The 20,281-nt window shown below is 33.3% G+C and overlaps 3 protein-coding genes across 12 annotated transcripts; 1 reads left to right on the top strand and 2 right to left on the bottom strand.

Annotated features, from left to right (window-relative positions):
• Window positions 1-6,358: 6,358 nt before the first annotated feature.
• LOC110697653 (calcineurin B-like protein 9) lies at window positions 6,359-11,962 on the top strand. 10 transcript variants are annotated; one of them, XM_021875037.1, is made up of 8 exons: window positions 6,368-6,746; window positions 9,299-9,359; window positions 9,669-9,749; window positions 9,838-9,948; window positions 10,066-10,138; window positions 10,473-10,555; window positions 10,695-10,754; window positions 11,464-11,962. In XM_021875037.1, the coding sequence occupies exons 4-8, from the start codon at window positions 9,868-9,870 to the stop codon at window positions 11,947-11,949; spliced, it is 783 nt and encodes a 260-aa protein (XP_021730729.1). In that variant the 5' UTR covers window positions 6,368-6,746; window positions 9,299-9,359; window positions 9,669-9,749; window positions 9,838-9,867; the 3' UTR covers window positions 11,950-11,962. The 10 variants fall into 10 exon arrangements, with proteins under 10 accessions (XP_021730731.1, XP_021730732.1, XP_021730730.1 ...); XM_021875032.1 differs by having other exon boundaries at window positions 7,855-9,359; XM_021875034.1 differs by having other exon boundaries at window positions 6,368-8,006.
• Window positions 11,963-13,412: 1,450 nt separating this feature from the next.
• LOC110697652 lies at window positions 13,413-16,057 on the bottom strand. Its single transcript, XM_021875031.1, has 5 exons — window positions 15,862-16,057; window positions 14,724-14,827; window positions 14,449-14,560; window positions 14,141-14,351; window positions 13,413-13,800 (listed from the first exon to the last, which is right to left on the bottom strand). Exons 2-5 carry the CDS (start codon window positions 14,756-14,758, stop codon window positions 13,703-13,705), a joined length of 456 nt encoding a protein of 151 aa, XP_021730723.1. The 5' UTR covers window positions 14,759-14,827; window positions 15,862-16,057; the 3' UTR covers window positions 13,413-13,702.
• A 1,870-nt stretch (window positions 16,058-17,927) lies between these two features.
• Window positions 17,928-19,721, bottom strand: LOC110697665 (protein trichome birefringence-like 4). The gene is made up of 5 exons (XM_021875049.1): window positions 19,204-19,721; window positions 18,883-19,075; window positions 18,576-18,775; window positions 18,329-18,487; window positions 17,928-18,246 (listed from the first exon to the last, which is right to left on the bottom strand). The coding sequence occupies exons 1-5, from the start codon at window positions 19,719-19,721 to the stop codon at window positions 17,928-17,930; spliced, it is 1,389 nt and encodes a 462-aa protein (XP_021730741.1).
• Between the last annotated feature and the right edge of the window lie 560 nt (window positions 19,722-20,281).

The following is a 20,281-nucleotide window of genomic DNA, read 5'->3' as shown; positions in this document are numbered from 1 at the left end:
TGTTGAAACTAGCCCCTAGCCTTCCAAGCTAACGATGCGGGTTCGGGAATGGATCGGTTAAACATTATATTAGGGGAATTCATTTCTTTTTTGAAAAAAAAGAATCAAAGATTATTCCGATACCCACGGAGAAGCACATTATAGTACTTGTATGCTGCTAGCCCTCACAAAATGGAATTTTTTTATATGAACAAGATTAGTATAGAAGAGTTGGGCTCTACCACTGAGCTACTGAGGAACAACGGGAGACTCGATCTGATAGAGTTCCATTCCCTCGCTATCAACTTCTTGACCTAAAAAAAGTAATCTTTCTCGATAAAGGAGCGAATCCTTGGGTAAAAATAGCACTTGGTGCGGTTATTGTACTTAAAGAGTTTTTCTCTTTTTTAAAAAAAAGGCTTCCCATTTGCAATTGCACAAAAAAGACTATTCATCTCAGCGAGGGCTACGAAAAATTCTGGGAAAACCCCTTTGAGCGAAATGCGGCAAAAGGCCATTAGAGTTCATTTATTTGAGCTTTTAAGAGCCATGTGAAAGCCAAAAACTACTCGACCCCGTACATCTGTAACAGTCACAATGGTATTATTGAAACTTGCTTGAACATGAATAATTCCCTTTGGTATTTTACGTGCACTTTTACGCGAATTAATACTGAATTGCTGAAAACAACAAGGTGATTGGATTTCACTTGATTGTCTACGGCTCCATTGCGTGTGCTCGAGGTAGAAGTTTTGTATAAATGTATCGCCATGCTATTAAGTATTTTGATTCTACCACTCACTCGCATGCCTAAGCTCCTTCTCCAAACGTAGAGCACGCAGAGCTTTGAACCCAAATAAATAGCCGAGGCATTGAGGAATATCCAGAAAGGCATTTCGGGCGGGGGAAATGGGTTAAAAAGGGACAAATTTTATCTTACCAAATTGGTATACAATTCTATTTGAATTGTTGCAAGGGCAACTTCTATAATAGAAAGCATTCAGTGTTGATCCGCCCCGATATCCGCCATAAAAGGGCCGAGCCATAATAAATGAGAAGCTATTCGACTTAACTCCAACATAATCACTCGGAAAATTCGCCCTCCGGGTTTTATCAATTTGCACTCCCCAGGAAAAAGGATATCTCCCGAAAAAATTTTAAGTTCAATTTTTTTTTTTTCCGGCTGCAAGCTTTTTCTGTCCGTGAGGATCCCACCAGAGCGCCTTCTACTTCTAATAGGTATCACATCCCGGATCTGATGAAATAGGATGAATTGAGAGCTAAAAAACCGATCCTTATTTACCAACCACACATTGTCTAGCCAAATCCGTTACCATAGGGAACATAGAGTAAATATCAATAAAACGGAAAAGTGAGCTAATCCAACTAATCTTGCTTGTACAATGGAAAGAGCCACTGGCTCCCTTTCATTCATTCTGGGGTGACGGAAGGATTCTTTCCAAAAGTCGTGAATGCAAATAAAAAACATCTCCTGGGGGTTTGAAACCAAACTTCTCCTCAGGAGGATAGATGGGGCGATTCAGGTGAGATCCAACCACCAACTAGCTAATCAGACGCGAGCCCCTCCTCGGGCGGATCTTTTACTTTTTTTCATAATGTGGGAATTAGAATTAATTCCTGTTTATCTACTTTTATCCATGTGGGGCGAAATATGGACAAATGGCAGTTTAACTCCAAAAGAAGCCGTAAAAACTTCGTTTGAGGAATGGGCCAGACCCGGTCATTTTTCAAGAACGTTTGCTGTCAAATTACCGATTATACCTTTACATACATGGTTACCCAGATGGAGGAAAAGGGCACCCCAAATGACAACCAGACCCCTGGAGGGGGGGCAACCGGAAATGATAGTGAAAACCCTCTTGCCAGAGTATCAAATCCATCTAGATAAAATATTGAACCGGTTTCATTTTTTTTTTCTTTATTCTGGTTGATTGCCTTTTTTTTTTACGACAAGTTTTAAATCTTAATGCAGGCAAGGTAATGCCAATTCACTTAGACGTCTTTGGACCAAAAACAAGCAAGAGGCGGAATACCACAAAGCGAAAGGGAAAAAAATGTGAATGAAAGATCCCACTGAATTAAATTGGGTCCATGAATCTAAGAAATAGTGAGAATAATGATTAATGAAGCATGATTACACTAATACAAGATCTTTAATTAAGAATTTACCAATTAACGCTTTGCTTGGATAGCAAAGAAGGAAGGAAAAGAAGGGGAGGGGAAAAGAAGGGGAGGGGAAAAGGTAGAAGGGAAGGGAAACGAAAGAAAGGGGAAGGTGAGCTCCATTTTTCTCCAAATCTCTCCAATTTTGGAGGGATTATGCTATTAAAAAGAGAGGGAAAATGGATCTCTCCTTCTCCTTCCCCTTCCCCTTCCTCTTCCTTCCCCCAACCCTTTACTTAAACAAGAGAATTTGTCCCCCTCCCTTTCTCTTCTTTTCTTTTCCTTCTATCCAAACAAAGTGTAAATGATCCAAAAAAAAATTTACAAAATTTGTAAGCCAAACAACTTTAACAATGTAGTACATGCAAAACTATACAACAACAACGAGAAAATCTATTACATAATTGTAGAGTCAATTCACCACAATCTCCCAAATCTCCAATACTCAAATTTTATTGATCACACTTAAAAAAATAAAAATTAAAAAAAAATTAAAACCAATAACTACCCATCGGATTATTTTTTAAATTTTTTTGTATTCTTTTTTCAAGGGATACTAAGAGCATCTCCAATAGGAAGCTACAATACCTTGTAGCTTACTTTTTTTATAGATAATTTATTTATATATTTTTTTAAAAAAAATGGTAGTTGAACTAAATATATATATAAGATAAGAAGTATTGTGTAGGATTAATATTTAAATCAATGTATAATATATATAAATCATGCTATGAAGGTATCATGTTTAAAAAATACAAAATAAAAAGAAGAAGAAGAAAAGATAGGAATAGGATCATACTTTCATACACATAAGTGTTGATCAGAACATATAGATCGATTGGCTACATAAATGTATCTCATTGAAGTTTTTTTATTTTTATCTTAACCTGATATTCCCATAATTAAATTAATTTGTCATAGATCCAAAAATAATAAATTTATTACAAAAATTTAATTTTAAGTCAAACTACTTAAACAATAATGTAGTAGTTCATGCAAAACTATACAACAACATCAAGGAGAATATAAAAAGTAACGTTAAAAGATCGATTAAACAAAAATTGAGATTAATAAACCAACCTCCAACTTGGTCAATTGGAATTGGGACAGGATTATATCCTAATTGCCATGGTTCCATTTGAAAAGAAAAAGGTTCGGTCCATAAGAATTGGGATTTATTGATCATATCATGAATATTTCCAAGAAATTGAGAAAGTTTCTTCGTCAAGAAGGTTTGTTCAACACTTTCTTCTCCCAAAAGTAAAACCCTAGTTTGTAATTGCATGTCATCTAAAAACCCACTATCATCATCACTCATTTTGACCCTTTTCTTTACTTCTTCGTCAACATCATCACCAACAACTCTATCCTTGCCTTTTTCCTCTCTTGTAAATCTTGTCATCTTTAAAGAATGAAATTCTAATAAACCAAATTCTCTTAGAAACCCTATAAAATTTCAATAGAATGAAATTCAAATTAGAAACCCTAATTTTTTTCAAAATACACGTACTACAACACTTATAAATGCAGTAAAATCGATTATGGGGGTTTTAAGTGATGCGAATTGCACTATCCTTGTTATATCTACTCGTTGTAACGCTGTCCCCCCATTATCGATCAAATGTGTTGGTTTCGAGTATAGTATTTTCGATTTATGCGTTGAAGACTCAAAAATGGTGGAAAGCTAAAAGTTTAAAGATGACTGTTCGAGAGGAAACGAGAGAAATGAAATAAAATTGAATAACAAAAAAAAAAATGGGCAAACAACTTTTTATACTACGTGAACTCGTGAAGTACAGTTTAGTTAGTTTAGTTAGTTTTTTTAGTTTCTTTCGGCAGCTGGAAAAACAAGAAAATATTACTCGTTTGGCTGAGTAGGCTTTTTTTTACAGCTGGAAAAAAAAAAAAAGGGTTTACATGAAAATATTATGGCTAGGTAGTATTAGCTCAGATTTTTTCTTGGTTCAAAGTGGTTGTCACAAGACTCTTGAAGGTGTATTCTAAAAGCATTCGGGCATGACAAATGATACGTGGGAGGACATTGAATTGAAGGCTCTTTTAGCAATTCAATTATGTCTCTCTGATGATGTTTTGAGAGAGGTTGCCAAGGAGATGATTGTTATGGGTTTGTGGTTGAAGTTGGAGTCACTTTATATAACAAAGAGCGTGACCAACCGTCTACTACTCAAATCTAGACTTCATCTTCGTCTAGAGGAAGGTAAATCGCTTAAGTCTTATTTAGATGATTTTTTCTCTATTATTATGGATTTGCAAAACATCGATGTTGAGATCGATGATGAGGATATGACTGTTAGGTTGTTGTGTTCTTTACCGCCTACGTATAAGCACTTTCGAGATACTTTATTGTATGGTAGAGATGATTTGAGTTTGGAAGATGTTAAGGATGCCTTAACCCAGAGAGATTTAATTGACAATAAGTTGGTTAAGTCTAATTATAATCCGGCTCAAAATAATGCTTTAGTTGCTCATGGTGGTGATAAGAATTTTGGTAGAGCTGAGGAAAAGTTTGCAACTATTTTCATGTGAAGGGTCATATCAAAGCCGAGTATTGGAAATTAAAGAAGAAGAATGAGGAGAAGTCCAATGAGGAGAAGTCCGCAAATATTGCCAACACCGATGATGATCATGATTATGCACTTTGGGGTTATGAGATTTGGGGTTGCGGTTTCTACGATCTCTTGCCCCTTTGAGATCTCTTGGTGAAACGAGAAACCTTGTGGATTTTGGTATGGAGTCTATATATGATAGATTGTTTTTTTTATTTTCGTTTGTAATAAAGTAGCAATCTTGGTTATGCATTAGATTTTATCTAGTTATGCCATTTCTTATCTCAATTTTGGTACTTTTATGATTTCCTAAGTACAATTGCAATTTAGAAATTCTTGATGTAATTTTATTTTTCTAGAATTGCTTAAGTTTTTAGTTTGTTTTGAGATGAAGATCGAAGTGTTTGAAGAGAGTTTGGTCATTTTTGATAAGCATGCTTGGCGTTGTGATATTATACTCTCAATCTAGGCCATGTGATGGCAAATTTGTACTTTTACATTTCTCTCTCTTCCTTTAACCCACTACCAAAAAATATGTGTCCAACTCTTATGGTGCAACAAACTTGGTAATCAAAACTGATTCTGTTTCTGTCATCCGGGCACTACAGCAACCCGCAAATGCAGCGGTGGAATTAAAGAGCATAGCACATGACTTTGTTAACTCAGCAAAAATGAGGAGCTTTGTGTTCTGTATTAAGGTGGATAGAGCGGCTGTATCAAAAGCTCATCTCCTTGCAGTCAAATGTAGAAGAGAAGGATAGTGATTTTGATTTCTAATTTGTCCCTCTGTCAAAAAAAAAAAAAAAAAAAAAAAAAAAAAACATTTATTCATCATATAAAATGCACCTAAGAGTGTTTTTCGTTTTTGTGATAGATTCATACCCTATAGGCCTATACTTGTAACATTGGTTTAAACAATTTTATCACATATTCTTAGGTGCACACTGATGCACCTAAAAATAGGTGTAACAACAGCACAATATGAACATTAGCTTTTGAGAAAGTGAACATTAACTTTTTTCTCCTCTATTTTTCTCATTCGTTTTTTATTTTCTTTCTCCTTTGTTTTATTCCTTTTTTTTTTTACACTTTTTTGATTGAATTTGTTTCTTACAACATGAAAGTAGTTATTAAGTATGAAATTTTTTGTAAATTTCGATTTTGTGCTTTAATTTCAATTGATTAAGGTTTATATGAATCTTTGAATTCACAAATTATACTCTGTTTTTTCTCCTTCCTTATTTAATTCCTTTTTCCTCTTTTTTTTTTTCTATTTTTCTCGTTTTGTTTTGATTTAACGATTGAATCTGTTCCTTACAATATGGAATTGGTTGTTTATCTGATTTTTTGAATTCATATGAATTGATTTTTTTTAGCTTTGATCAATTTCATATGTGTTTCATCTGATTTTCTGCATTTTTTTTTATCAATGAACATAATCATGCAAAATATGAACATATGCATAGGTTCTTCAAATATGCGTAAAAAAATATGAACATATGCTATTAAGAAAGAGAACATATGCATAAACAGACTTAATGAGAATATTTATGAACAATAAATATTTACTATGAATATTTACATTATGAACGTATAAAATATTATTATGAATATAAAACATTTAATTATGAACATAAAAAAATTGAAGAAATAAAAAATAAATATGATTATGAAACATATCCTTAAACCTTATAAACATGCAAATGTAAATACTGTAGCTTGTGAATAGTGCTGTGTGGTGCTATTACAGCCTTGCCCCCAACATTAATGCATTGCCCATTTTGCCCCTTATTCCTATTGTTTGTTGCCTGCTGCTCTCCAACTGACTTACTCTCTCACCCTTACTTGGCCTTTACTCTGCTGCTGTTCCCATTTTCCCCCTCTGTATTTTCATCTCAGAAGGAAAAAGGGGAAGGAGAGAGAAACCTACAGAGAGAAACCTCTGTATTATCATCCCTTTCGACGATTTTTCGAGTCTGAGGTTGTGGAAGATTTTCCGATCATCACATTCATCAGGTTTGATCTCGTTTCTCTTTCTCGATTTAGTTTCAAATTTTTAGGCTTTACTTGTTCGATTGTCGTGGATTTTTTGCATATATGTTCTATGTTTCCGAATTTTTGGGGTTGAATCTTTGTGGGTGTATTTGTGCGAAATTGTTTCGTTTTTAATGGGGTTTATTTGATCGATTTGTTTTCGATTTATTGGGTTTATTTGTTCGATTGTTTTTCGATTTTTTAAGGGTTTATTTGTTCTATTTATTTTCGTTTTTGGGTTGAATTTTAGTGCCTTCTTTGATTGTGTGGTGGTTTTTTTGGGTTGAATTTGAGTGATTTATCGTTTGTTTTAGGTTGATTTTTTTTTATTATTATTATTGTTAGTAGTATTATTGTCTGATTTGTCACAGGATTGTTAATCTCCAGGTACAATTCTATCTCTCCTTTCTCTTTCTTGTTCAAATTGGTTCAATTTTCATCTAATCTTTAATATGAATGTTGACTGTGTTTTTTTTTTTTTGGGTTATTTCTCCTCTTTTTTCCTTTCTTTTCTATGTTTTTTTTGGTAATTCTTCTTAATTATAATCTGAATTTCGATTGTATACAAAGTCAAGCTTATAGTGAGCAAGATCATTAATGAATAAGGAAGAAGCAGAAGTGCGGACTTTGTATTCATTTATATTCTACATTTTTTTATCTTCATTTACCTCTTATTCTTACTTCTTTTACTACAATTTCATCGAATTTTCTCAATTTTCTTGGGTTCTTTCATTTAATTGTTTTCGTTTTTTCTTTACTAATTATTTCATATTCTTAGTAATTTTGTCAATTTTTTTATGTCATTTGATGAATATGATGATCTTACGTAAAATGGGTACTTAGATTTGTTACTTAATTACTTTGTAAGTTAAAAAAGTTACCCACAATTAAGGAATGATAATAAGATAAAGGCTACATTTAATCGTTTGTTGTTAAATTATGGGTAATTTTAATTTTCATCATATTTTTTTGTAAAAGATTGATAGAATTTTCTTTACATTTTTGAAAATGGCAACTTCGAGGAACAAACCATGTTTTTCTTACTATTTTGATAAAAAAATCTGAAGTACACAATCTGAACCAATTTCAGCATTTAAACTCTAAAAATGACAAAACCAACAACGTTAGATCAGCTGCCAGAAGATGTAGATGACTTGATTGACCTCAACTTGCTGTTCTCAACCCCATTTTGTTGAAGAAACCTTGCAGCAGGATCCTGAGGACAATGCAGACAAAAACGCCGTGAGTCTATAATGCTTGATTGCATAATGTATTATTGTTCTCAGTTTTTGGAGTTATTTATCATATAATTCCTTTTCTTTAGTATCTAAACCTTTCACAATTTAGTGAGTTGCTATTCACCTTTAGTTCTTGACTGTGTGTGTGTGTGTGTGTCTGTGCTCGTGCCTGCGTGGCTGCGTGTACTGATATTTGTGCTGTGCTGAACTGCTGATCCTATATGGAATATGTATTTACCATCCATTTTCATTCACAGAAATTTTAGTGCAATATACTAAATTAACCATGAGTACACGTAGTTAACACTATCTACATTTGTAGATTGATCTTGGTTGTATTATGCTTTTTTCTAATTTTGTTTTGACCTTGAGTTTAGATAAGTTCAAAGTATTAACTCATAAGCTATGCTAAATTCTGATGAGAGCTTCCTACTGCTTATTCCAACATCTCAATTTGAAACAAAATCCACAATAAAATTAGATTACAAGTATGAACCAAACTACAAAAATTCCGTGAACAAGGAAGCCATAGAAGCTGCCAGAAATGGGAAGAGAAATGCCACATCCTAAGCCCATAATCATTACGGTTGATTCACCTTACCTCCAATTGCACCTCCAATCTGATGATGTAGTATTAATAAGTGTGCAGGTTTTAGTAGTATCGCTATAAAGGTTCCTCGATTGACTGATAAATGCTTAACCCTTTGTTTCTTGTGATTTTGCTATTTTTGTTTTGAATTTGTTATGGTGGATTGAATTGATTCTCTGCTGATGCTGTCTTCAGTATTACTGGACTCTTGGAAAGCAAGGGTTCCTCTTGGTTATCTCTTACTCCTTAAATTTGCTTTGGGTTTTGTATTATAATGCTTATTTTTCTATCAATTGTGTGCATTTTTGTATTAGTTGTTGAATTCTGGACATTTAGCTAGGTGTAAATTACAAAATAAACTTGATCATATTCTACATTCAAAGAATAAACCAAAAATTGGGGCAAACAAACAATCTAAATCAAAATAAGGCTTGTCTATGGGTAGTATCAGTTTATATTTATGAAAATGAAGAGGATGTGAAAGAAAGAGCTAACACGTGGTAATATAACTGTCAAGGTTTTCTTTGAGTTTTGATCTGATGAACAGCTGCTATTAGTGGGTAGATACTGGGAAAACACTAACCACCTTTATCATTTTCCATGATTACCTTTTGTTGCCATTGGTCATTACTTTCTGAAGCTTTATTAAATCAATTTATAATCTGTTTTCTTGGAGAATGAAGATAATGTGATTGCTTGTTAATCAGTTGGGGACGGTGGGTAAAAAGCGCTTCGACAATTACAAGCTGAAGAAGATGAAGAGGAAAGGTGGTAACCTAATCATCTAATGATTCACTCCACTTATTGTGCTTCCCATCCTTAAGTATGTAGACATTTGATTATTTATTTCCCATTAAAAGGTGCTTACACTGTTACCCATGTTATGTAAAGTATTTGGCTTGTCAAATTTGGATATCTTTTCTGTTGATCTTTGGGTCAAAGTCTCTTATGAGATCCCTTGATTTTAGATATATATTTGATGCACAGAATCTATTACTTGATTCTTTTTATATCTGGCTGCGTATGATCTAGCTCCCTTGTCTGACTGGTGTCCATTATGAATTGTTTGATTTACAGAAAGGTTAACCTTCACAAATTCCAGCAGTTGAAGTTGAGCCTCAAGGATGCTCTTTTAATCCAGAGGATGAGAGTCACAAGGTTATTAGTTATTACCCAATATCTCTTATTGTTTTGCGGTTTTAACCACATCAAACGTTTACTTAATTTTAATCAATGAGCATTTTAGGACTCCTTGGCACAAGCTGTTGCAGAAGAGATGAAGAAAATTTATAAAAAAGAGCTGGAGCCTGAGCCAATTCCTTTAACTGTTCCTGGAGAACCAGTCACTGAAGATGATGTAAGTTTTTATTCATTTTAGCCTGCCTGGTTTGAGCCTTGTGCCATTTGTAGTTGTCTTGTGAAGCAACAGAAGATCCTGACAATAGTAACATTTATCGGAAATATTTTCTGGAAGTGGACAATGAAGACGATGAGGAAATGGACGAGGAAAATCAAACTGAAGATGGGAATATCGAAGATGAAAAAAGGTAAATTTTGCATTACTTTTATAAGTAGAAGACTTGTACTCTTATATATGTGTGCCATAACTTAGAAATTATGTTGGACTCGGAGTTGGTACTTCTGAAATATTTGGCACAATATTTTGATTTTTGGTACAAAATATGATCTTTTTACTCCATGTTTTTTGAAAGGTTTTTCTTTTTCTTTCACAAAAGTAATGTTACATACTTCTTTTTCGGTTTTTTTTTTTTTTTTTTTTTTTTTAAATTAAATAAAGAAGCTATGCCCAAAATTACCTAAATATTTTAGACAAAATAAATATTTATAATTTGATAATTTATTGATTGTTTTGTGTTGCAGTTACTGAGGATGAAGTGGATCTTTTATATGACTTATTCAATAAACTCAGCAACTCTGTTGTGAAAGATGGTTTTATTCAAAAGGTATATAAATATCCTTGATGTATAAGTGATAATCTGTTTTATATGGTAGCAAATGAAGAGTTGTTATGTATTATATTATTGCTATATCAAGTTATTATTGTTTCTTTATTCTAATACAATTATCAATTATGATGATCAGGAAGAACTTCAACTTGCATTATTTAAGAATAGTATGAAGAGAAGCCTTTTTCTTGACAGAGTATGTGTTTCCTTTTTGTTGTTAGATGCTGATGTCCCATATTTCATGCAAGAATTTCCGATCTATAGTTGTTCACTTGTTCTTTTTCCTTAAGTTTACAGAATACTGAAGTATTTTTTGCCTTACAAGATAAGTTGAGCAGTGTTTATTAAGTATGAACTCTTGAAGTTATATTACTTCAGAATTCAGAAAACTGGCTTTGTCTTGCTTTCATGGGTAGAACATGGAGGCTGGTTCATTCATTGGGAACTCTTATCTTAAATGTCAATCTGCATTATTTCATCTCATCATATTGCAGATGCTAATAGTTGGCCAAAAGCTTATGAGTGTATCTCTTGCAGTTATTTAGATACTATATTATGACTGCTGTTATGCTCTTAAACTAAGCTAAAATTTTGTAGAGTTGGTGGATTTGCACTTGCAAGTTAATGCCAAGTACATTAAGATTAAGACTTTGTTGTTGACCTTTTGAATATGATTTTCAGTACTGTGGACTGCTGGTAGATGTATAAACACTATGAAGTGCTAAACTTCTTTATTGTGTACTTTGTCTCTGAAGAGCTTAGTAATTTTTTATTGAACAATTGAGGACAAAATTTATAATTTTTTTGTTGCTACTGGTTCAGGTTTTGTACTTCATTATCAGTCATTTTTTACTTGATCTCGGGTTTTTGCATATTTTATTGTTGTCCCGTTTTAATCATTTCAGGACGAGCTTAGGCAACTATGCTTATATGCTGTTTTGTTCCTTCCATTAAAGAGCATGGTGTACAGAGATAACGAGAAGAAAGTAGCCTTCAGATTTCTGACCCATCCCCCCTCCCACACCCAAAAAAAGAGAAGTATAAAAAACACACTTTTGCACAACCCAGTCATAGCATCTAATTTTTTATATTTTATGTATTTATATTTATTTATTTATTTTTATTTGGAGGTCCTAGATTATCCACCAATTGAAAGGTCCTCCGGTACTCCAAGAAAAGCAGTACATGAGGGGTATCAAGAACAAGTTTTTTGCAAGAACCAGCTTAGTTCACTAAACAGCCCTTTAAATGTACTGTATCAGTTACAAACTCTAACAATTATAATTTTCAATAGAAGAACCACTCGAAAATTTTCTACTTTAAATAGTCTAACAAATATGTATACAATTCTTTTATATATTTTATATTTAATCCATTTTACATTACTTTAACCTCTAAGATTGCATTTCCTTATTACTAATCCTTATAATCACAATCATTTTAAAATAAAGCTCTTCGAAATTATTTAGGTACTCAATAAACCATATTATGTTTTGAAATAATATCTAAAACAATAGTATATTTTTTTAAAAATCATTAAATTCTAACAAATTCTAGATAACTTCACTTATATCAATTGTTTTTCCATACATATATCTCTATAGAAACTTTATCACTATTCCTTGTTAGTACTTACAAATTCTTGTATCCTTGCTATTACAATACCCTAATACAACCACGAATATTACAATCGAATTTTACTTATCTTACAAGCTTTATCACTACCCCTTCTAACAACTTTTAAATTAAAACGCCTCTATAATCTTAACCTAAACAAAATCACGAAGACCTCAAAAAAGGAACAATTTCACGAATCATACTTATCTTTCCGTCGAGGGAGCACGCGCAACGCGCGTGCTCCAACGACTAGTGCATTATAAGTATTCAAAATATGAACATATGCATTGGTTCATTTTTTAATGCGTATGAACGTAATTAAGCATTTCAGAAGGTGAACATATACATAAAAAATATGAACATATTGATTTAGAAAGTGAATATATGCATTTCAGAAAGTTTACAAAAGGATTCAACATATGAACATAAGAATTCAAAATATGAACATATGCATTTCAAAATGTGAACATAAGGTATCCGTTTGATTTCACTAATTTTTTTGACAATTCCAATAAAAAATTTCGAACAATAGTGTATCGAACAATATTCAAGCAAAATTAAGTGATAATCATATAAATTCAAACAAAATTAAGTGAAATTTACATAAAATTGCCTTTTTTTAGGGAGGATCATTTTGATTTTGCATCTCTTCTCTATTGTCCATTGATGTTTTTGCAATTTTTTAGTGAGATAAAATGAAATAGAGGAGGGAGTAAGTAAAAAGAGGAGAGAGAATCATCTCGAAGAAGAGTATTGAGTTTGGAAGTGACGTTATATTTATTGGGTGTGGGTGGGTGTATTGCACTTTTCATGTTTTTTAGTTTTAGGGCTTTTCTTAATTGGGTTGTGTATAATTAGGTTGTGTTGTTACACCTATCTAAGGTGCACCCTTGTGCACCTTAGACTAACCGCAATTTTATTAGAACATGTCAGACTCACCTAACTCAAACAAAGCCCAATAGAAAAACAACCCGAACTTCGCCAAATTAAGACACCCCTCCATTTAGTTCCCTCAATTAAAAAGTAACTTAGGTGCTTTCTCCTCAAATTATAAGATCTGATCTAATGTGGTTTAAAATGCTTCGCTCAAATACGATTAGATTTTATAAAACTTACAAAATTTGATCTTCTATTACTATATGATCCAAAGCAAGTTAAAGACAACAATCTATTAATCATCATATTCCCTTACGCTTCAACTTCTAAGAGACTAAGAGTCCAAACCAAACAAGAAGCATAGTAATCTTTCAACTGGCACAAAAGAGAACATTAGATAAGATGATTAAAGTCACAAGACATTATAGCGCCTTAGATTTGAACGATCAAGGGGAAAAAGAAGCCCATAAAATCACACACCACTCCACATTGAAATTTGAAAACACAATACAAATACAATATGGAGTAGAATTTTAGATATTCAGACACAACTAAAAGGCTAATAAGTATATAACTATGTAACACTATGAATTGAGTCTAGTCACAGATGGCTTTCTCAGATCAATAGACATGACAATTAGGAGCATCGCTTCAACGTACATCTTCAATTTCGGCAGCAAATTCCCCTCTTGGAGGATGAGAAACACCCTTGAGGTAGCAAAACTGACAACCGTTGGTTTCATTACATTCTGCAATACAACAAGATAGGAGCTTGTGAATGCCCGTTGTAAGCAGAATAGAATGAGCACATGTTTTGGGACTGTTAGTTGTAAACGACATTTCATGGCTTGTAAAAAGTTCCGAGTCAATTACATTTTCACATGCAGAAAAGGAAAAGAAATAAGGCACTCACACCACAGCTAAAATGAATTTTCGGTTATATTACAAAAGAATACGATTAGCAAATTTTCCACAATGTGTAACAGATGCAGTAATGTTTAATCTGGATTATGCTTAATAAATTCTTCTCTTTCCATTCAAAAGAAAAAAATTAGAAGAAAAAAAAAGATAAAGAAGAAGTTCACATACTTTGCAATAGTTGAGCACTAAGCCCCAAAGGTCGGCAGATATTAGCACGATCTTTCTCATACCGAGTGCTGATGAATTCAGCAAAGAATACCTCCACTGGGGCATTAGGATCACCTTTTCTCTTAGCTGCAAAGTTTAGATGGCGGACAGCACCATGCGAAAATATCCCGTGTCCGTGGCCATGAATGTCGACAACTTCATAAATTTTACCCTACAGCAACCGAAAAAAAAAAAAAGGCAACTCAGAAGTCAGAACTCAGAAGATTGCAAAATATAATAAAGCAGAGACCAACAAGTGGGGCACAAACCCCTGATGAGCGATGGAGTCTCAAGGCTCGGTTGGCAAAAACACGCATACGTTTCAAATGGGCCTCTATAATTTCCTTCTTTGCTAATTCCACGTCTAATGATTCAGATGACCTAGCACAAACCAGGAGGGTAGGATTATTACAGTAGAATTAGCAACAAATGGAAACAATTAATCCTACTTCAGTGTATTCAAAGGAAGCAACATCAGAAAACTACTTAACTTAGTAACAGAATACTGAAGAAGTAGGACAGTGAAGAAAAGTAGCGAGCATACCCAGGCTTGCGATCTCGAACAAGTATATACTTCATAACTTTATATTCACCATGGAGTCCGTTAGTAAGCTTGGGTTCTTACGTGGCCGGGAAACATTGCTAGCTCTGTCCCATGGAAGAAAAGCATTAGTTGAAGATATAAGATAAAGTATACCTGAATATGAAAATAAAGAACATAACAAAACCATCTTTTGAGCATATCTTGGTACAATGGGTGCAGTTAATATGCACCACATTTGCTCAAAGTACTCATAACCCTAGAGCTGGGTCAACTTCATATCCTTACTTAAAGTCCCTCTAAACTCCTCCGTGTTATGGATGCATGACCCCACAGCACCAATGCTACTAGCCATACACCTTGTGGCACCCACGTGCACATCGATGTTGAGTGCCCCAAGGCTCTAGCTCCCATCCCGGCCCTCCCAACGCTGCCTACAATGTGTCACCTTCACAACTCTGCCTACAATACGCCACGCTCACAATGCTGCCTACAATATGTCACACTCATAATGCTGCCTACAATCTGTCACCCTCACAATGCTGCCTACAATCAGTCACGGCCGAAGCCTCCTACCTCAGACCCTCAGTAACTCCTAACCCCTAAGCACATGTACAATTGTGAAAAACATGATCAAACAACAAAACCACCCTAAAAACTTTCAGAATACAATCTCACGAGTCACAACCTCGCACACATATTTAGCATACTTACATCCCCAAATTAATTACAAATTGAATATCACTGCTAAATTATACTCAATCCCTATAAAAATCTTCCTTAACCTAGAACGAGTCAACAAAAAGAAAAGAAAAATGATAATAATAACAATAATAAATACTCATAGCTCAAATTTGAGTGATAATTCTGCTCTAATAGTGAATTCGAGCAACCAATTCATTCACATAACGCACCATGATTGAATAATTATCCAACAAAACATCAATTAAAATTAAAGTTATGAACACACACCACAATTGAATAATTACTCTTCAAAAAAATTATGATCGAATTCGTCAATGAATGAAAGCAAGCAATGGAATTAACAAAATCAAACTTCAAAACCTAATACATATATACATAAAATTCAAACAAATTTGAGAAAGAAATCAAATTATTGTGAATTAAAGAAAGAAATTACGTAGTTTTTGTCTGAGATTTCCATGAAAATTTTGGGCGCAGATCATAACGAAGATGCCCTCCCCTCGATCGCGTCTCCATCTTTCGCGTTCTCTTCAGCAAAACCTTTCTGTCTCTCGCTTCTTTTTCCTTTTCTTTTTCTTGTGCTTCTTTCGTTTTGTTATGCCAAAAGACCTTGTTTTGATTTTTCGAGTACTTATTTAAAATTTATTCGGAAAATTTTCTTTAATAAGATCCAATTTTCTCTTTTTTTTTTCTTTGGTATAATCGAAAATAAATCTTTATCTTTAATAACTTTGTTTTTTTACTACCAAATATAAAAACTACTAGATAAAGCCCGTACATTGCACGGATCGATATATTTTTTTTTTAAAAATATTTTTCATATGTATGTGATTACATTTGTTATTTTATTAGTTGTACGTAATATATCATTTTCTCCGTATTTGTTTTATAATATTAGATAAAATTTCTAATCTCAAAAAATAATATTTCGTATTTAATTAATGTAACCATTAAAATCTCATTGGTCAATTATGCTTTTGTGGCACTTGAATTATTTATTGGATATAATTATAATTTATAATCCTACGTCGCACGTTAACTAATCTTAGGTGACATAATCCTATTGTAATGTTTTAAAAATATTAATCCAATGTGGCGCTCTAACAATTTTTTAAAAATAAAAATCATACGTGGCGCTCTAAAATCTCGGGAAAAACCCCCCTTTACATATATATATTAGATTAGATTTTTACAAAAATCCTTAACCATAGTTGATTTTTAATTTTTATAAAAATTAAATTGTTAAAAATAAGTATTAAAAAGAACCCCAAACCCATCCCCTACCCCCAACCACCACCGGCCCACCCCCTCCCTTTGCTGGCACCCAGCCTCCCCTAAGCCGACAGGCAGCGCCAAACACCCTTAGGGCATGTTCACTTCAGCTTAATATTCTTCTCTCATAAAATATTCAATTCAGTTCAGCTTCAATCAGTTGAGTTCATTAAATGTGAACGGATCCTTACACCCACTGGCGACCCTAAACCCCAATTGCCCTCTTCCTTCTCTTTCTCTTTCCACCGCCACCATTACCCTTTTGACCTTCACCAATCTCCTCCTTCTTTCTACCATTGGGGTCGGTTTGGGTCTTAAAGGTCCAAACCAGGCTTGGAATTGGACCAAAAAAATAAAATAAAGTGGCTCGGTTTGCATGTTAAATAATTAATGTCGATTTTAACACACAAAATGAGACATTTACGTTTTGTTTGCAAATTATGAGCTCGATTTGGACCCATAAGAACCAAACCAGCCCTTAAAACCATATCTGGGCAATTTTCGCATAAAAAAAAAAGTATCATGACAACGCAAATCAATATATTTTATGACACGCAAAACGAGCCGCTTACTTCCTTTTTTTTTTTTGCCAATTTCGAGCTCAATTTGGACCCTTAAAAACTAAAATGACCCCCCAAAACTTTAACAAAATCATTTTCAACACCCAAAACTGGAAAACAAAATAAAAAGTGGCTAACCTCTAACGGGTCTTTTAAGTTTTGATGGTACCTAAAGTCAAAATTTCCTAAAATTTATCTTAATTATAAATTAATTTTTAGTGCATCAAAAGTCAAAATAATTAAGGTGTTTTTATTGGAAATATTCATCATAAATATGCTTACTCCCTCCGTCTCTTAAAGATGGCTAGGTCAAATTCTTAAATTTTTAAACATTAATCCCATTAATATATATGTTAAAACCTAATCAATTGAGATATTGTTTTATTCGTTATAATGTATAGATTGCAAATACGGAGTATGCTATTTTCATAATTTTTATTAACACGAAATTAAAAATATGTATAGTCAAATATGCATCTTTATTCTTTAAACACATTCAACCTCTTTTTTTTTGTAGGATACATACACTTTAGAGCATGCACACTTTTTTTACACGTCACTCTCTAGAAGTTATGTCGTTGTTTTTTGCTAAAAAAACTTCTTTTATCTAATACATTGTATAAAATATTTTTTGGACATAACAACTAATATATGAAATCTTTTAGACCTCTTAGAACTTAGAAGACATCAGTAAAGAAACATAGAGAAGCTGGTTCCATGAGTCAGGAACACCAGGGAGGCACCAATGGCTACAATCTTGAGTCATCCCGGGCCGTCTCTCAGTCTCCGGTAGCCGGTATATCGACGGGTGCCCATCCTTTCTGTAATCAGTCATCTTAGTAATGTTAAGATACACAACAGGTGTTTTCATCTTAGAGATCACTGATTCAAGAGTCTTCATCATCCAAGGATATGCTGCTAAGTACTTGTCATCAGTTATTGGTTCTGTTTCTCCATCACATTTTCCTCCTGAATTCCACTGCCCTTTTCTGCACAAAATCATTAACAGAAATTAACCCATTTTACATCAAAGATTGACTAATTAAGGGGTTAAATTGTTGGATTAATCACCTAAAATGAGAAGCTGAATAACCAGCAAAAAAGACTTGTGTTTTGTTCTTGTTTACATTTTTGTCAACCCATTTTGCCCATGTTTTTAAGGCTTTTGTGTATGCTACTGTTACATTTAACTCAGGATGCACAATTTCATCCTCCTGAAAGAAATTCTTCCTACAAAAAATCAATCATACACATTGTTTAAGTACTAGAAAGCCGAAAATAAGCAAATTCATTAACTTTAATTCAGATTCTTAAGTACCCTTTTCGAGTTTTGTTGTGAGTCCACCAATGTCCAGTATTAAAAATGAGGTAATCAGCATCATGGTAACCGGAGGTTGTAGCTTGAATCACATCAAGTCTTAGCAGTTCTCGCCTCGCCTTGAAACCTTTCACACTAGGCAGTTTCCATTCTTGTACTAAGAATGGTGATCTGATGAACTCTATGGTACAATTATAATCCTAAAATTCAAAACAAAAACATAGCTTAATTATCATAATTAACGTAACTAGAGCATGACGCGCATCATGCTCCCGAGTGTAAAATTTAATCGGTTTTAAATTACTACCTTGAATTTGAAAGAGTAGAATCCTTCACTTCTGAACTGTCTTTTGCCAGAAACTTCGAACACTGTCTTCTTATCAACTAAAGACATTCTTAAAGAACATACTAAAGATTCCCACATATTTCTGTTAAGTGAATCTCCAACAAACACCATTCTTTTTCCTCTTAACATTTCTAACATCTTCTTCCCATTAAACCTATGAAATTCCAAGAATTATTATATAAAAAACAAAAATAATAAAAAAAATCAATTTTTTTTAAAAAAATCAAGAATTAAAATTTGAAATGTAGATTTTAGTTAAAGAGAAAATTAAAAGCAGAGTACCTAGGGATGTCACACCCATGAGGCTGCCATCGGTAGCGTAAATAACCGAGATCGGAGCGGCCATTGTTGAAGCAATTGAAGGTATAATCAAGAAACGGGCAAGACCCAGGTGAGTAAACCGGGCCAGAATCATCCAAAACCCATTTCCCATCAAAAATATCACAAGAAATTCCCTTCTTTCTTACAAAATCATCTTCTTTTTTCCTTAAAATGCTCAAAGAAGTGATTTTCTTAGCAAAGTATGATCCAATTTCATCTGGGTTCGGAGACCCGGAACTCGGCTCGTCTTCGATTGCGGCACTTCGAGGGATGGAGGAGAGAGAAGAGATGTAATTGGAAGCAAAGCGAAGGTGCGAAGTTGCAGATGGTACTGTTGAAGAGGTAGTCTCTGTTATGGGTGTTAAAGAGAAATTAAGTAAGATGAAGATAGAGAAAACGAGAAGAAAAGTTGTGAAGATTAATTGGATTCTTCTTCTTTGAAGAATTTGGGTGATTAGGAGTTTCTTTAATGGCGCCATTTTTGCAGAGAGATTGGAGAGAGAAAGAGGAAGATGATGTATTTGTTGTTACTCTGTTTTTGTGAGTTTGATTTTAATGATCAAATAAATTGGAGGGAAATTATATGAATAAATACAGAGTAATTCAGTACTTCGTACTCCGTATAACAATATCAATAGGTCACATTTTATAAAGTGTCACATATTAGTATTTCTCATTAAATTCAATTTATAATTTTATACATATCTTTTCCAATGTCCCAAGGCAATTCATTGACCTCTTTGCATTGTATAGTATAAAAATTATCGGAGAGTTTAAATTAAACTATCCAATATAAAAAGTAGTTAGTCGTACATGAAATACTTATTTTTCTTATGAATAACAAAAATTAAATTAAAGTGTGTTATCCCGCCAAGATTGTCCAATGTTCATATATACGATCAATATGGAATAATTGGTTTTTGACTTTGAGTCATTTATAAAAACTTCGTATTGTTGTTCAAAAATAAAAATAGGGTTTTTTTTATATAGAAACCCTGTTTTTTTTTCACTTTTTTACGCTGTGTCCTAACATATATTA

Source organism: Chenopodium quinoa, unplaced genomic scaffold (assembly GCF_001683475.1).
Source record: "Chenopodium quinoa cultivar QQ74 unplaced genomic scaffold, ASM168347v1, whole genome shotgun sequence".
Taxonomy (NCBI): Eukaryota; Viridiplantae; Streptophyta; class Magnoliopsida; order Caryophyllales; family Amaranthaceae; genus Chenopodium; species Chenopodium quinoa.
This window is presented reverse-complemented; position numbering and strand designations above follow the sequence as displayed.

Coding starts and splice junctions, on each gene's coding strand:
- LOC110697652 (XM_021875031.1), bottom strand. CDS start 14,758: ATGAAGTATATACTTGTTCGAGATCGCAAGCCTGG. Junction 14,561..14,723: donor GTTCGAGATCGCAAGCCTGG/GTATGCTCGCTA, acceptor GGTTTGTGCTAG/GTCATCTGAATCATTAGACG. Junction 14,352..14,448: donor GACTCCATCGCTCATCAGGG/GTTTGTGCCCCA, acceptor CGGTTGCTGTAG/GGTAAAATTTATGAAGTTGT.
- LOC110697665 (XM_021875049.1), bottom strand. CDS start 19,721: ATGGCGCCATTAAAGAAACTCCTAATCACCCAAATTCTTCAAAGAAGA. Junction 19,076..19,203: donor CATGGGTGTGACATCCCTAG/GTACTCTGCTTT, acceptor GGAATTTCATAG/GTTTAATGGGAAGAAGATGT. Junction 18,776..18,882: donor TCTACTCTTTCAAATTCAAG/GTAGTAATTTAA, acceptor TTTGAATTTTAG/GATTATAATTGTACCATAGA.
- LOC110697653 (XM_021875038.1), top strand. CDS start 9,868: ATGAAGAAAATTTATAAAAAAGAGCTGGAGCCTGAGCCAATTCCTTTA. Junction 10,139..10,472: donor AATATCGAAGATGAAAAAAG/GTAAATTTTGCA, acceptor TTTGTGTTGCAG/TTACTGAGGATGAAGTGGAT. Junction 10,556..10,694: donor AAGATGGTTTTATTCAAAAG/GTATATAAATAT, acceptor TATGATGATCAG/GAAGAACTTCAACTTGCATT.